Raw genomic sequence first — 14,557 nt, forward strand, 5'->3', positions numbered from 1 at the left:
AGCTTGATACCAGGAAATGAAGTTGGCTTAACGATGGCAACAGCAATGGTATTGTGCTTTTTCGGCACAGTATCATAGCTCATATTCCACTTTATTTACGTTTTCTTCATGTGTTCTGTTTCATTTATACATATTTTCGAATTTCTGTTGTAATTAATTAAATTACAAAAACAGCGCTTTTGTAACTACGAAATTGGTACTGTAAACACGGTAAGCGATTTGCACCACTTGTTTGTCCATTATTACTTTCAGTTTTTCTTATTTTACCCTTCTCCTTTTTATAGACAAGTAAAATATCTAACATTTTTATCATCTCATCGCCGGCCGCGGTGGTCTAGCGGTTCTAGGCGCTCAGTCCGGAATCGCGCGACTGCTACGGTCGCAGGTTCGAATCCTGCCTCGCGCGTGGATATGTGTGATGTCCTTAGGTTAGTTAGGTTTAAGTAGTTCTAAGTTCTAGGGGACTGATGACCACAGATGTTAAGTCCCATAGTGCTCAGAGCCATTTGACCCATTTGAACCATCATCTCATCAGAAAAGTAAAACTATACATTACGTGTAAAAAACAAAAAATTACACGATGTGCGCTCGAATTTTGAGTAATAAAAGAAGTAACAGACAACAAGATTTTTTTTAGGTTTTCTGTTGCACTGCTTCATATTGTCGAATGTGTTCTAGTTAATTACGTTACACTGTGACTGTATACGAACCCGTCTCATGCACAAACACTTAGATACACATAAGGGTTTGAAAACGTGCATAAACTGGAGGAAATAGTCACACTATCACGTATAACTTTTAGCTGTTACGAACATAGCACCAATATGTATACACTGACTTTCAGGTTACTCGCAAACACTTGCAAATTCATCTAGCACTTACTGTCGCGAACACGTCGCTATAAAATCGCAAATATTCTCTCTACAATACAGAACTTTATAATAACGTGTCTCGATATTTTTCAATATGAAATTTACAAATACACATTTGCTGTACATATCTATGAGATGTAACAGGTCGAGCCGGCCGCTGTGACCGAGCGGTTCTAGGCTCTTCACTCCGAAACCGCGCGGCTGCTACGGTAGCAGGTTCGAATCCTGCCTCGGGCATGGATGTGTGTGATGTCCTTAGGTTAGTTAGGTTTAAGTAGTTCTAAGTCAAGGGACTGATGACAGACGTTAAGTCCCTTAGTGCTTAGAGCCATTTGAACCATTTTGTAACAGGTCGTCCTTTCGCATACTTCTCTTTACATCCAAAGCAATGATAATAATGTACCATAGCTGTTACTACAACTCAAACGTGCAGAAACGTACATAAAACAAGGCGACTGTGTGTAGATAGTCATCAACTTTCGATATTACTGCAAACTGTAGACAAGCAGCCTCGTCCCAAAATCACGCGTCAGCCCGGTTTGATGTTGCGCAGTACGCAATGCTCATTCCATAGATATACATACCCAATGATCAAAGCCATCTACAGCAGTAGTTTACTTTCGAAGCGTCGTTACGCCAAATACAACGCGTCGCAGAAATGGCGAAAACTCGTTTCAGCAACCGAATCGACAAAAATTGTTCAATATGCCGTCTTCGCAAAGAAAAGGCTGTTTCTTATTCACAGCCGAAGGAAGATACAATCAGGGCTGGCGCGTGCAAAAATTGAGAAGTCTGACTCAGCGTAATATTTAGCCGGATATTTTATCCTAGAAGCTGGACTACCTAATTTTAAATAGGACTGAGTCAGCTAGGTATTTTCAGTCGTTTATTAATAGTCAATTACAGTCAGTTTCTCGAAAAATCAACCTTAAACAAGCTGAAACTACAAAAGAATCAGTAAACAGTCTTATAATTTAGCAATGATAGCAAAGTGTTGAGTCAACGTAATTTCTCATTCTTCTCCCAAAGATAATTTTGTGTAAAAATCAACTAAACGTCTGTCGCAAAACTAAATAATTATTATCTGTGCTAAGGGAATGTGAAATGAAAAGTTAATCAATGAATTTGGTCATACCAGTCAGACTTATAAAGAAATAACAGTTACCTATCGTTAACTATTGATACTTCCTGTCTTAACTCACTTCATGTAGAACGTTATTTTTCTGAAAAATCACTTCGTGGAAGTCTTAACAGCAAATTTTGTCCTCTGGGTACTTATGAAAGAACACCCTTCCGACGTTGGCATTATGGGCTGGAATTGCAAAGTAATATTCTGCCAATTTCAGTCATTCCTAACGAAAGTCTTTATATTATGCTGCGATTTCAAATTCGCTGTCCACCGCGGCTCGTGAATGGTGCGCCCGGGCGAGGCAGGTTTGCATCGACTGAATGGCACATTCTTACTTTGCCTCGCTCGCACTGTGCATAGCGTAGTTGTAATACTGCTGTTAGCCTCGTTTGGCATGCGGAGAGAAAAAAAAAAAACATATACTACGTATCATTAGGCTATCTCCTTATTCATCCTTATATTTCTTCCTCTTGCTTACATCTATTTCAATCGGCAAATTACCTAACAAAAGCCGGACAGGCCGGACTTGCACATATTTGGCCAGACAAGACTGTAAAACGCCGGACACCTGGCAACGCTAGATACAATCAAAGTAGGTCACAGTAAGAAAAGCAAATCGACTACCGTCATCAGTGAGTCATAAATGGCGATATGATAGCTGTTTTGTCATCTGAGTGAACACTGGAACAATCGAAGCGGCAATACTACACAACCCTTGGATCAACTGGATGTGCAAGGGCCTCAATGAAACCGTCACGTGACTTACAAAAGGGTGGCAATTGTAACTGAACTGACAAACTGCCTATTGGCTTCTGTCTCGGGTTCTTCGGCCGACGTTCATCTAATGATTTTTCTGACGTTTCGCCAGCACGAGTGACTGGCATTGTCAAAGCTTCACCCTCCATTGCCGGTGATGAATGGAGGGTGAAGCTTTGACAATGCCAGGCACTCGTGCTGGCGAAACGTCAGAAAAATCATTAGATGAACGTCGGCCGAAGAACCCGAGACAGAAGCCAATAGGCAGTAGTTTGTCAACAAGTGGGCACGAAAGCCTTAACAATTTTGCTTAACTGAACTGTGTGGCCAATATAGTGGAAAGTTTAAATCAATTAAAGTGTGATTTTTCTTACGATACAGGTATTAATACACCGGAATTCAAAAATTTTGGTAACTGGGTCCTACGTGCTCCCTAGACGAGAAAGACACCGAAATTAGGTATGTTACTTGTGAGGTCACCATGAATTTTGGTTAATTTTAAAAGTATCTCTTCAATTTATCGTTATTAATTTTCACCAATGTGGCGGTTTTGTCAGAACTCGCTTGTAAAAGTAACCTGGCTTGTTTACAGGACCGTCAACTTAGGGCAGCACTAGAAGTTAGTACCAACCACGGCAGCATGTTACATTTATTGCTAGGACCGAAGCAGTAAGTGCGACCCAGCACGACCTCTGAGCCTCCCTTTCGCCGAATTTCTGGAACCGCAAACACGTAACTATCGCGTCGGGTAGTCAGCGACGTGTACAGTTAACGACAAGTAAATTTCCTCCGTGATTTACGCGAAGGGAATATGAACCAGTGGTCCGCAGTCTAGGGCTACACATCCAGATGCTACTGCCTACAGGTTTGGTAACACACCGTCGTGTTCACCGCAGCTCTTCTAAATACGCAAGTCTTTGATGCAGAATATATCTCAATTACCGACTAGTTTTTGCGCTATTTACGAAGTTACACCTATGCTTTGGGCTTTCCTGTTCACCTACATTGACATGAATAACATTGCTTAATGAAAGTATCAAGTGACAGGTTGGCCGAGACCAATAAGGGAATTTCGAGACTATAGCGACGGAATCTCTCTGCTTATCATCACGTGTTAATGGAAGTTAGCGGAAGGGACAAGTGGACCGCCAGAGCCTATGGTTAGGAATTCGAAATATCTCGTTAGGACCCTCTTCGTAATGCCATGAACCCTCGTTCGTTCACAGATACGGTCAAAATGTCTCTTGTGGACACTGTCGTGGAAAGAGACTACGGGAATCTAGACCTTGTCGCCGTCCTGTTCACTTGCTGCTCTGCGTACCGTTCGCTCCTAATTGCTGTCATTAGCTAATGGCGACGATCCGCTACGTCCCAAGCGGTCCTCTTGAAACTCAAGTCACACTGAGTTTGAAACGGCATGTCACTGATTCCAGTTGCCCCTGGCTTATTCTGACATTTCAACTGGTTCACACAGCCAGCTATAGGCAGACATGGAGTTTAGCGTAGATTCCGAAGAACAGTGCAATTTCGCGTATTTCAAGAGCACAAATGCTTATAAGAGGCGAAAGAAGCGACACGTGACGGAATAAAATCATAGGACCGGCAGGAAATCGAACCCCGAACTTGTGGGTTGGTAATTTGGCCACTGATTCATAGAGCAACTGAGCTTATTGGAATGCAAGAAAGGGGATCAGAAATTTGGTGCCTCCACATGGGCTATTCTTCCCGGAAAGCACCAGAGTGCCACCGCAGTTTATATTCTCATCAAATGGACGAACTATTATCGACAGGGTCATATGCGTGCACTTTACAAAACGCATCGGAGACGTTTGAGCCATTGACCCGTAATCTACTGGTCTGTGTAATGTGAGTAAAATTGGCTAAGTTGAAGGGAAACCTCGTTTCGTTTAGAAATGACGTGCGGGGCCAGCAGCACTTTCATCGCCACATAGTAAATCGAAAGACCACCGTACTGGTGACGAGTTTATGACAGTTGTGCGGAGTTACTTTCGTGTGGAAATAGAATGTGTCGACACTTCAGATGGTCTTTACTTTCACATTCGTCGACGACGCCAATTCACAAACACATTCCAACGTAACCTGAACTTCGGGCTAAGAAACACATACAGATACACATATACAGAGCGAACAGACAAGAGTTTTACAATTTCAAAAAGCCATACAAACGAGACGGAACAACTTATCCGGTTCGAACTTTAACCTCCATCAGTGAAAGACTTTTTTTTAAAGCATGGGAAGTAATTTGTTTCACGCAGGCTGCCGCCCCCAGAAAGTGCTGGTGAAGGAAATGGCAACTACACCACAATGGAAGAGCTGGTGCAAGTTTCAGTTCTCTTAAAGGGAGTAGGAAACTGTAGTTCAGCGAGGTGTCTCCCTTTGCCCGATACAAAAAGCTTGAGAAGTCATCTTCCCCGACTGTACCGTAGCAAAAAGCTGATCGCATTCGAGTACAATTCCAGCGAATCCCAGAGAAATCGGGACGTCGAGCAAGCCATGAGCTTGAGATCCTGCAAACAACTGTTTCCAAAATCCTGCGCAAACGCTTGCGCATGAAGCCGTACAGATTGCAGTTGATCCAGACACTCACTCCAGCAAACTATGCCGCACAGTCTCGACATTTGCCGTGTTACTTACTGTATGAGTACATACATAGCCTTTGCAACCTCAAGAAGAAAAACTTCCAGGGATACTCTTGAAAAGGTTTGAAGGAATAAGTTTTACCGTTTTGTTTCTGTGAATTTTAAAAACGTGAAGCTCTTTTCTGCTCATCATATATTAAAATTACTTCCTAGTAAACGTGTCGTAGACTACATCAGACTGTACTTACACTGCCACACAGGGAGCAAACTTAGTGTGCGTGTATGCTACGTAAGAAAAGCCGCCTATCCCGGCAAGAGAACCAGGCTCTCCTGATATCTCTCTCCGAAGTAGTACCGTTCCGCACAAGTGTTCCAGCCCCTGTCGAATACTTCATTCCGCCCTTATACTCGCAAATAAAGAAAATGCTCTGGCGTAGTTTGAAAGCAACTGTTTGGTAATTATTTGTTTTACGAGAGTGAGTCAAATGAAAACCTTCAATATTTTTTAAAATGTTATTTGATGTGCAGAAGTGGTACAAAGCTGTATCACTTTTCAACATAATATCCCCCACTCTCAATGCTAGTCCTCCAGCGCTTACAAAGTGCATAAATTCCTTTAGAAAAAAATTCTTTTGGTAGTCCGCGCAACCAGTCATGCACCGCGTAGCGTACCTCTTCATAAGAACGGAACTTCTTTCCTCCCAATGCGTCTCTGAGTGGTCCAAACATATGGATATCACTTGGGGCAAGATCTGGTGAGTATGGTGGATGAGGAAGAGACTCAAAATGCTGGTCTGTGATTGTTGCAACTGTTGTACGGCCAGTGTGTGGCCTTGCATTGTCATGTTGCAAAAGGACACCTGCTGACAGCAATCCACGTCGCTTTGATTTGATTGCAGCCGGCAGATGATTTTTTAGGAGATCTGTGTATGATTCACTGGTGACAGTGGTCCCTCTAGGCATGTAATGCTCCAATATGACGCCTTTTTCGTCCCAAAAGAGAGTCAGCATAACCTTCCTTGCTGTTGGTTCTGTTAGAGACTTCTTTGGTTTTGGTGTTGAGGAATGGCGCCATTCCTTGCTCGCTCTCTTCGTTTCCGGTTGGTGGAAGTGAACCCACGTTTCGTCCCCAGTAACGATTCTTGCAAGGAAGCCATCACCTTCTCGTTCAAAGCGCCGAAGAAGTTCTTCACAAGCATCAACATGTCGTTCTATCATTTCAGGAGTCAGCTGCCGTGACACCCATCTCGCAGACTCTCTGTGAAACTGGAGCACATCATGCACAGTCTGGTGTGCTGACCCATGACTAACTCGTAAACATGCTGCAATGTCATTCAGTGTCACTCGGCGGTTTTCCTTCACTATGGCTTCAACTGCTGCAATGTTCTGTGGAGTCACAACTCGTTGTGCTTGACCTGGACGAGGAGCATCTTCCACTGAATTCACACCATTTGGGAACTTCCTACTCCAATCGTAGACTTGCTACTGTGACAAACATGCGTCACCGTACTGAACCTTCATTCGTCGATGAATTTCAATAAGTTTCACACTTTCACTACGCAAACGAATAACAGAACGCTGTTCTTCCCCGGTGCAAGACGCAAGTGGGGGCGGCCATCTTTATCCTGATATTGCGACGATATGTATGCATCAACACTGTGCTGCCACATACAGGCCATTCTGCACGCTGTTTGTAGCAAGCTTACCACCTTACAGGATAAGAGCGCGAAATTTCGATTTTTTATTACAAATTTAACGTTTTCATTTGACTCACCCTCGTATGTAGGTTTTCATTTGACTCATTTTCGTATGTAGGTCTTCGGGTTCTCATGACTGTTGTAATCGTCATTAAAATCTTCTGGGGAACTCTTACGTCCCCTCATGCCACAAACAGCGAAAGACTCTCTGAAAACATCACACCAGACGGCTGGGAATGCCGAGTTGACAAATAGTGGCACCAGAAGACTCTTGAGGTAGAGGTCAGCAGAGGGACTGGAACGTCGAGTTTTGGACATGCAGTTTGGTGAGGAATATGAAGCAGCCTAATCATCCCAGATTACTGTCTTCAATATTTAGTTTAGGCCTTTGTCTAAGATATACTTTCCGGGATGTGAGGTCGTGGTCCAAGAACTTTTCTGCTCCTTACGAATCGTCCAGGACTGCGCTGGACTTCCTCAGAGGCGCTGCTCTGCTGAGTCTTGCCGACACTGCCTTCATTCTACAATCTTTGTCTAAGAACTTTTATAAAAGACCAATTACAAAATTTTTTCACACAGTACTTTGGTTTCTTCCCATGTCTTTTTATAAAAGGTGGAGTGTGGCCCTAGCTTTCACAAGAGATTGGTCAAAGATATCAAAGTGCTAAAAGCGTAATCAGCGCCGTAGCAGCAGCAGGTGGATGCGGTACTCACGTCCGGGTGCTCCTTGACGGGCACGTAGATCTTCTCCGTCAGCGTGGTGGTCTGGCCCTCCGCCTCGGGCAGCACCAGCGGCTCCTTCTTCATCCCATTTATCTGGAAGAGGCTCGCCCTCACTTTGGCGATCTCTGCAACAGGCGGAAAACAACACCAGGTCAGTCCAAAGCTGGCGATTGCGATTTATACAGCACAGCAACGGGCTTATACGCTGTGAAATGACTAAACCAAGAAGACTACTAAAAATAAGTAATACAGATAATCCTACACTCCTTACTGCACTTGCAAGCAGGGGGGAACAGCATTAAAGGGGATAGACCAGGGTGACGCTCAATTTTGGAACCGAATTCACGACTTTTTTTCAATAAAATAACGAAAAAATTACAACATTAACTTTAGACCTTTATTGTACACCCTTTAGATTGTACGGTGTATTTGTTTAAGTAACAAACTTGCACCCAGAGGACACTACACGACATCGACAGAAAGGACCGAGCGAGGTGGCGCAGTGGTTAGACACTGGACTCGCATTCGGGAGGACGACGGTTCAATCCCGCGTCCGGCCATCCTGATATAGGTTTTCCATGATTTCCCTAAATCGCTCCAGGCAAATGCCCTTTGAAAGGGCACGGTCGACTTCCTTCCCCGTCCTTCCCTAATCCGATGAGACCGATGAACTCGCTGTCTGGTCTCTTTCCCCAAAACAACCAACCAACATCGACAGAAAGCCTTCGCGGACTGCGAGGGCGGTCGGTGGCCGCTCTGAACGCCAAAATTTCGAACCTAATACAAAATTTCAAAAATTGCTTTGAAACTGATGATATTGTCTAACGTAGTACGTAGTGATATTTTTAAAAAATGGTTTTAACAAAATGGCGACACTAACGTAAATTTTTTCGCCAAAATATCGTTATAAAAATGTACATCAAAAATCGGAATTAAAATGTATCGTAAAAATCCTACGTAGTACAGTAGAAAGAAAGGCGGACTTACAAGTTACAAAAAGGTATCACTTAATTGCGTCTATATTTCATGAGTTATACGTCCCGCCAACTTGGAAAATGTTATTTTGAAGAAAAAAAAAGAGCGCTTAAAGTTTCAACTTGTGCTTTTTTTAATATTTGAATTGATCGAACATTTAATCGGCAATGCCAGAACCCTATAGCTGGCTTTTTTTTCGCTGATGTCAAAATTCTCATTTTGACGAAACTATATCAATCAATAAGTTCGCGCTTACCAAACGCAGTGTTTTTTGCCCGACTGGAATTACTGCTCGAATTTTTCTATTCGTGTACATGCGTTTGTTTGCCACTTTCAAGCACTTCACCCTTCACTTCGTGTAAGGTCCACGCAGACGTGAGACATACACGTGCTGTCCCACTGTTTATCATAAACGAATCATGTTACGAAAAGAAATCATCTTGAGAATACTATTTTAGTTCACAATAGTACATTCTGCGATACAATCCGAAACTAAAAGAACCCCTATTCCGTCGGCATCTATTACAGCATTACATCAGTTGCATTCGAGTACTGGATGCGCCAGATTTCCATCCACTAAATCGCGGTTTTAATGTATTTTAGCATTTATGACACACTTTATATTAAAAATCTTAAACTGGACTCCCTAAGTAACACTTTAAGCCACTAAAAAAATTAGGCTAAAAATTTCTACTCTGATCAACCGCCCAAATTTGTGTTTTCACCGATTTTTGTTACTTGGCCTAACGCAAGAAAATAAGTGATTCTTGGGAGGGGGGACGGGGGCCAGGGGGTGGTGGTGGGGGTGGTGATGGTGGGGGTGGGGGAACGTTCACATGTTGTTCTGGCACCGCTATATGGCGCAAGGCGTGAACGTCAGCGCCATTACCAGTTCAAAGCATATATTATTCTCGCAGAAATCTTAACGCCTGCACGCACTCTCACATCAGTTCAAAGTATCGCATTACAGCATATTTCCCAGCAGTTTTTTATTTAGGCATTTTTTTCTCCGGGCAAAACGTGAATAACGAAGACAGTCGCGTTCACTCAGATTCCTAGTTTTCGCTGAGTGGCCACCGCAAGCGCAGGTCAACACCAGCGGTCGCCCCTTAAGGCAATCGTCAACCAATATCGTCGCACGTCAGTTAGCTGCCTGTACGCAAAGATCTTAGCATTTGTAACCTCAGGCACGAGTGAGGCGTAACCCGCGGACTCAGGACGCAGTGCATGCCAGAGACCTATCACCCATGTACGTTTTTCAGTGCGGCGTTTTAGTCATTTTGTTATTGCAGTACATTTTCAGATTATGAAACTCGTTTATATAGTCGAGAGAAAGTCAGTGTAGCTTTTGTCCGTTGGCTGTACTCAGAATCGTTAAGGTTTAATATTCTAGGAAGGTGTTCTTGATCTCATATTTTGTAACTTAGTTTTCATTACTCTTTAATCCGGTGAATATTGTTTAGTAATACAAACTACAGTATCTCGAACCGTCAGTAAAATAATACACGTAAAATAGTTATGTACAACATAGTGATGGATATAGTACAAACAACTTCTTATCGGTGCTCACCAAGAGGGTTTGTTTATGCAATTCATCTCCCCCTCGTCCCTTTTCCCTCTCAACGTTTCTGGGATTACCTCAAATTTTGTAGTCTAGTTGTCATTTTTTGGTCCATTGAATATTGTTTACACATATTTTTGAACAATGTTCGTGTATGCCCTATTTTTTACTTTCTTCATCATGTAACGTTTGTAGGTAAACTGTGGCAAACAATGTATTTCATGGTACAGTTGTATATATATTTTAGATGGAGTCTTTGATCCATTGGTTCACCATGTTATGTTATGTTAACCGGGGACCTAGAAACGACGGAGAGGCTCCGTCCCCGCCGCAGCCGCAGTGGTCCGCAACCCCACGACGACTACCGCAGTCCACCTCACCCCTCCGCCGCCCCACTCCGAACCCAGGGTTATTGTGCGGTTCGGCCCCCGGTGGACCCCCAGGGAACGTCTCACACCAGACGAGTGTAGCCCCTATGTTTGCATGGTAGAGTAATGGTGGTGTACGCGAACGTGGGGAACTTGTTTGCGCAGCAATCGCCGACATAGTGTAGCTGAGACGGATTCGTGTCGGGGACCGGCGCTCCTTGCCGCCCGGAAACCCGTGCGTTAGACCGCACGGCCAACCGGGCGGGCTAGTTCACTGTACTTGTAGCTATGAAATCTGGGTGTTACGTGAGAAAGACTGGGAAACTCATTGTCTCCGCGAACGTGGCCTGTCGCGGAAATACGCTGGGAGGCGAGATCGCCGGTTCCGAGAACTGCAGGTAACGACCTGAAAGTTGTGTCTCCACTAACGCAGGTGGGGTGCGCAGGCTTTCCAGAATCAGTCGGGGAAATGTCAGTGGCGCGTCGACGAAGTACGTGTTACTGTCGATGTGCTTTGACAAAACTTTATAAAAATATCTGGGACCACGCGGTAAGTGCTACAGAAAATATGGTAAAAGGACCCCAATACACTGTCAAAATGTCATATAAAACGTCTTATTTGGTAGTGTAATACAGGCATAAAATCAGCTGCGTATGGTCAGCTGTGGCCAACGGCAAGCGCAGATGCAGCAACACGCGAGAGTGCAGCGTGCCAGCCACCTGGAGTGGAGGGGGAGAGAACAGGAATGGGCAACAGGCGAAAGCAGCAGCCAGCACACGGCGCAGGACGCACCCGCAGATCCAACATGGCGGGGACCTGCCGCGCGGCGCGCCAAATGTCAGCGACGCCGTGACCTCAGGGTACGCTATGGGAGGCGCTGTTAACGGGACTAGCCTACCACAGCCCCGCACGGGCAGTCGGGCCACACTGCTCGTACACCGAGACAGCAGCGCGCCAAGCGGCTACTAAGCCACATTGTTGTACACGGTAGTCGAAGAATTGGAACACACTAAGGGAAATCAGGTAGGAAGGAATTTATTTAATCGTATGCTAGGGCCCCCCGTCGAGCAGACCGTTCGCCGGGTGTCGGCCTTTCAATTTGACGCCACTTCGGCGACCTGCAGTTGATGAGGATGATAGGATGATGTGAAGGGCAGCACAACACCCAGTCCCTGGGCGGAAAAAATTCGCCGACCCAGCCGGGAATCGAACCCGGGCCCAGAGGATTGACAATCCGTCACGCTAACCATTCAGCTACCGGGGGCGGACAAGGAAGCAATTAACCGACTGGGTTGGAAATCGGGAGATGTGATATACACGAACAAACAAATGCATGATAACAATAAAAAAAAGAAAAGACTGGTTGGTTTGTGCAACAGAAAGCTCTTCACCAATTGAGCAAATCAATAACGCTTTGGTGCACCCCTGGTGCTTATTCAAGTAGTTATTCAGCCTGCCGTTGATTGATAGGTTTGTTTGATGTCGTCCTGAGGAATGTCCAGCCGAATTCTGTCCAATAATGCCCATAATGCTTCAAACTTACTCAGCTGGACAGCGATCCGGTGACTTTGCTGGCCAAGGTAGCGTTTGGCAAGCTCGAAGACAAACAGGAGAAATTCTCGCCGTGTGCGGCCGCGCATTATTTTGGTGAAATGTAAGCCCAGGGTGGCTTACCGCGAAGGGCAACAAAACGGGGCGCAAAATATCGTCGAAGTACCACGATCCTGTAAGGGTGCCACTGATGACAAGCAAAGGGGTCCTACTATGATATGACACGACATGGCAACCCAAACCACCACTCCAAGCTGTCGGGCCGTATGGCGGGCAACAGTCAGATTGACCCCCTACCGTCGTCGAGGGCTCCTCCAGACACGTCTTCGTTGGTCGTTGTGGCTCTTGTCGAAGCGGGTACATCACAAAAAGCAATTATACTCCAACCAATGAGATTCCACACCGACTGTGCCCTTCACTCTGAAAACGGGCTTGTTGGAGTTCAGAGGTCAAATGTACTAGGGGCCGTAAGATCAGCTTCCTTTCTCTAAGCCATCTATTAATGGTCCTTTAGTCACTGAAGCACCAGTTGCACGTCGGATCGATGATGATGAATCTGGGACTCAGTCCCTCTCTGACGAGTGCCCGATCATGAAGTTCTGTCGTCTATCTAGGTCGACCACATCATTCTAGACGCTGTGTTCGGCCATGGTTCACCCATTCCTGCCAGCATCGTCGAATAGTGGCATCGCTCCTATTCAAATGTCAAGTGATTCGGCGGTTACTCCGATCGGCTTTTTTGTGCCGAACTATTAGTCTGAATGAAATTCGCAAAGACTTTACGCTCTGGTATCGACATGTCCCTTGTTTACTATTGTTGCGTCCGCCCCCGGTAGCTGCGTGGTCAGCGCGACAGAATGTCAATCCTAAGGGCCCGGGTTCGATTCCCGCCTGGGTCGGAGATTTTTCCCCGCTCAGGAACTAGGTGTTGTCTTGTCCTAACCATCATCATTTCATCCCAATCGACGCGCAAGTCGCCGAAGTGGCATCAAATCGGAAGACTTGCACTCGGCGAACGATCTACCCGACGGGAGGCCCTACTCACACGACTATTGTGGCCATCTGCGCGGTGAAATTGCGCTGTAGCCTCTCACATTCATTTTCCGTCTTTACCTGCATGAATGTCAGTTTGTGACCAATTTGCATAGCTCATTCGTGGTGGACCTTTTTTTGTCTTAGAGAGTACAATATTTACGAGTATACTGATTTGTGACACGGTTTACCAATGCGGATATAGTGATAATACATTGTAACACTAAAAGCAGAGAAAAACTGAAATTAAAAATTTTTGTTACTTGATACTTCACACCCAAAAACATCACAATCCTCAATACAGACGTCTGCTGGATGAAGTTAACAGATTAAATATAATTTTCGTACTTTGCAAAACCGAGTAAATGCAAGAATGCGCAACCACATAATTAGACTTCGTGGAAAATTACTGCGTGACAACGAATATCCGTACCACAATAAGGATACGAGGTACAGAAAAGTCACTTAAACCAAGTGGAGAAAGACAATAACTTATTTTAATCACGTCCATGTTTTCGAACAGTACATCAGATCATGATGCCGCTGAAGACAAAATATGGATCAAGATGAAAAGTTCGGAAATATTTCTTCTTGATACCATGTGTCTTATCTTCTTTCATTTAACTAATTCGCAAATTACGTAGAAAGAAAGAAAAACTCTAGCCTCACAAATTTTACACCGCTTGGGGCGCTCCAACTTTCAGAAGGTAACAACCTTTCCAGTCATTGAGTATCACGACTTTGTATGCTGCGATATTCATCCGTCTTCCCACTGCATCTGTTTCTATCCTACATCGGCCTCTTGATCTCCGTATTACCAATGTACCTGCTCACCACAACATGCATTGTGTGTTTCAGCAGTTGCCCCTGCATTTGTAGACCGCTCACACCCCCATCCCAACCATTTCTGCCTGCCATTCTTCTCTTAAGCCTCTTTGAACTTCTGTCACGTTACATCCACTTGTGCACCCACCTAGTATCAACGTCGTTGTGCTCCCTATGCTAAGCTTTACTAGTTGACACCACCTGACGGATTATGTTAGTTCGCCTGAGCAGACAAAATACCAGAGGTAGTTTTAACTCTCACCCCCAGAAAATAAAGTTGCGTCATCAGCTTTTCGTTTGCTTGCAGGTACATGCCTTCAGTCCCGGTACACCTTGAAATCCCATTGCAACAGTTGTAACGTAGCACGCACTAAAGAAGCCCAAACGAAATGACGCAGTCAATAAGATGAGACAGTCCCTCTTGCTACTTTGTTTTCCTTCTCTAGTGGCATAGTACGGTACTGCTG

At 44.7% G+C, this 14,557-nt stretch overlaps 1 protein-coding gene across 9 annotated transcripts in view; it reads right to left on the bottom strand.

Moving 5' to 3' along the window:
* Positions 1-14,557, bottom strand: part of LOC126254159 (protein held out wings) — a 444,686-nt gene that overhangs the window by 88,895 nt on the left and 341,234 nt on the right. For all 9 annotated transcript variants that reach the window (XR_007546035.1, XM_049955289.1, XM_049955293.1 and 6 more), the window contains exon 2: positions 7,769-7,902. Coding sequence is in view for 8 of the 9 variants with exons in the window: in XM_049955289.1 (XP_049811246.1) it covers positions 7,769-7,902 (134 nt within the window). In the remaining variant the exon portion in view is untranslated. The remainder of the gene's footprint in view (positions 1-7,768; positions 7,903-14,557) is intronic.

This window comes from Schistocerca nitens, chromosome 1 (genome assembly GCF_023898315.1).
Source record: "Schistocerca nitens isolate TAMUIC-IGC-003100 chromosome 1, iqSchNite1.1, whole genome shotgun sequence".
Taxonomy (NCBI): Eukaryota; Metazoa; Arthropoda; class Insecta; order Orthoptera; family Acrididae; genus Schistocerca; species Schistocerca nitens.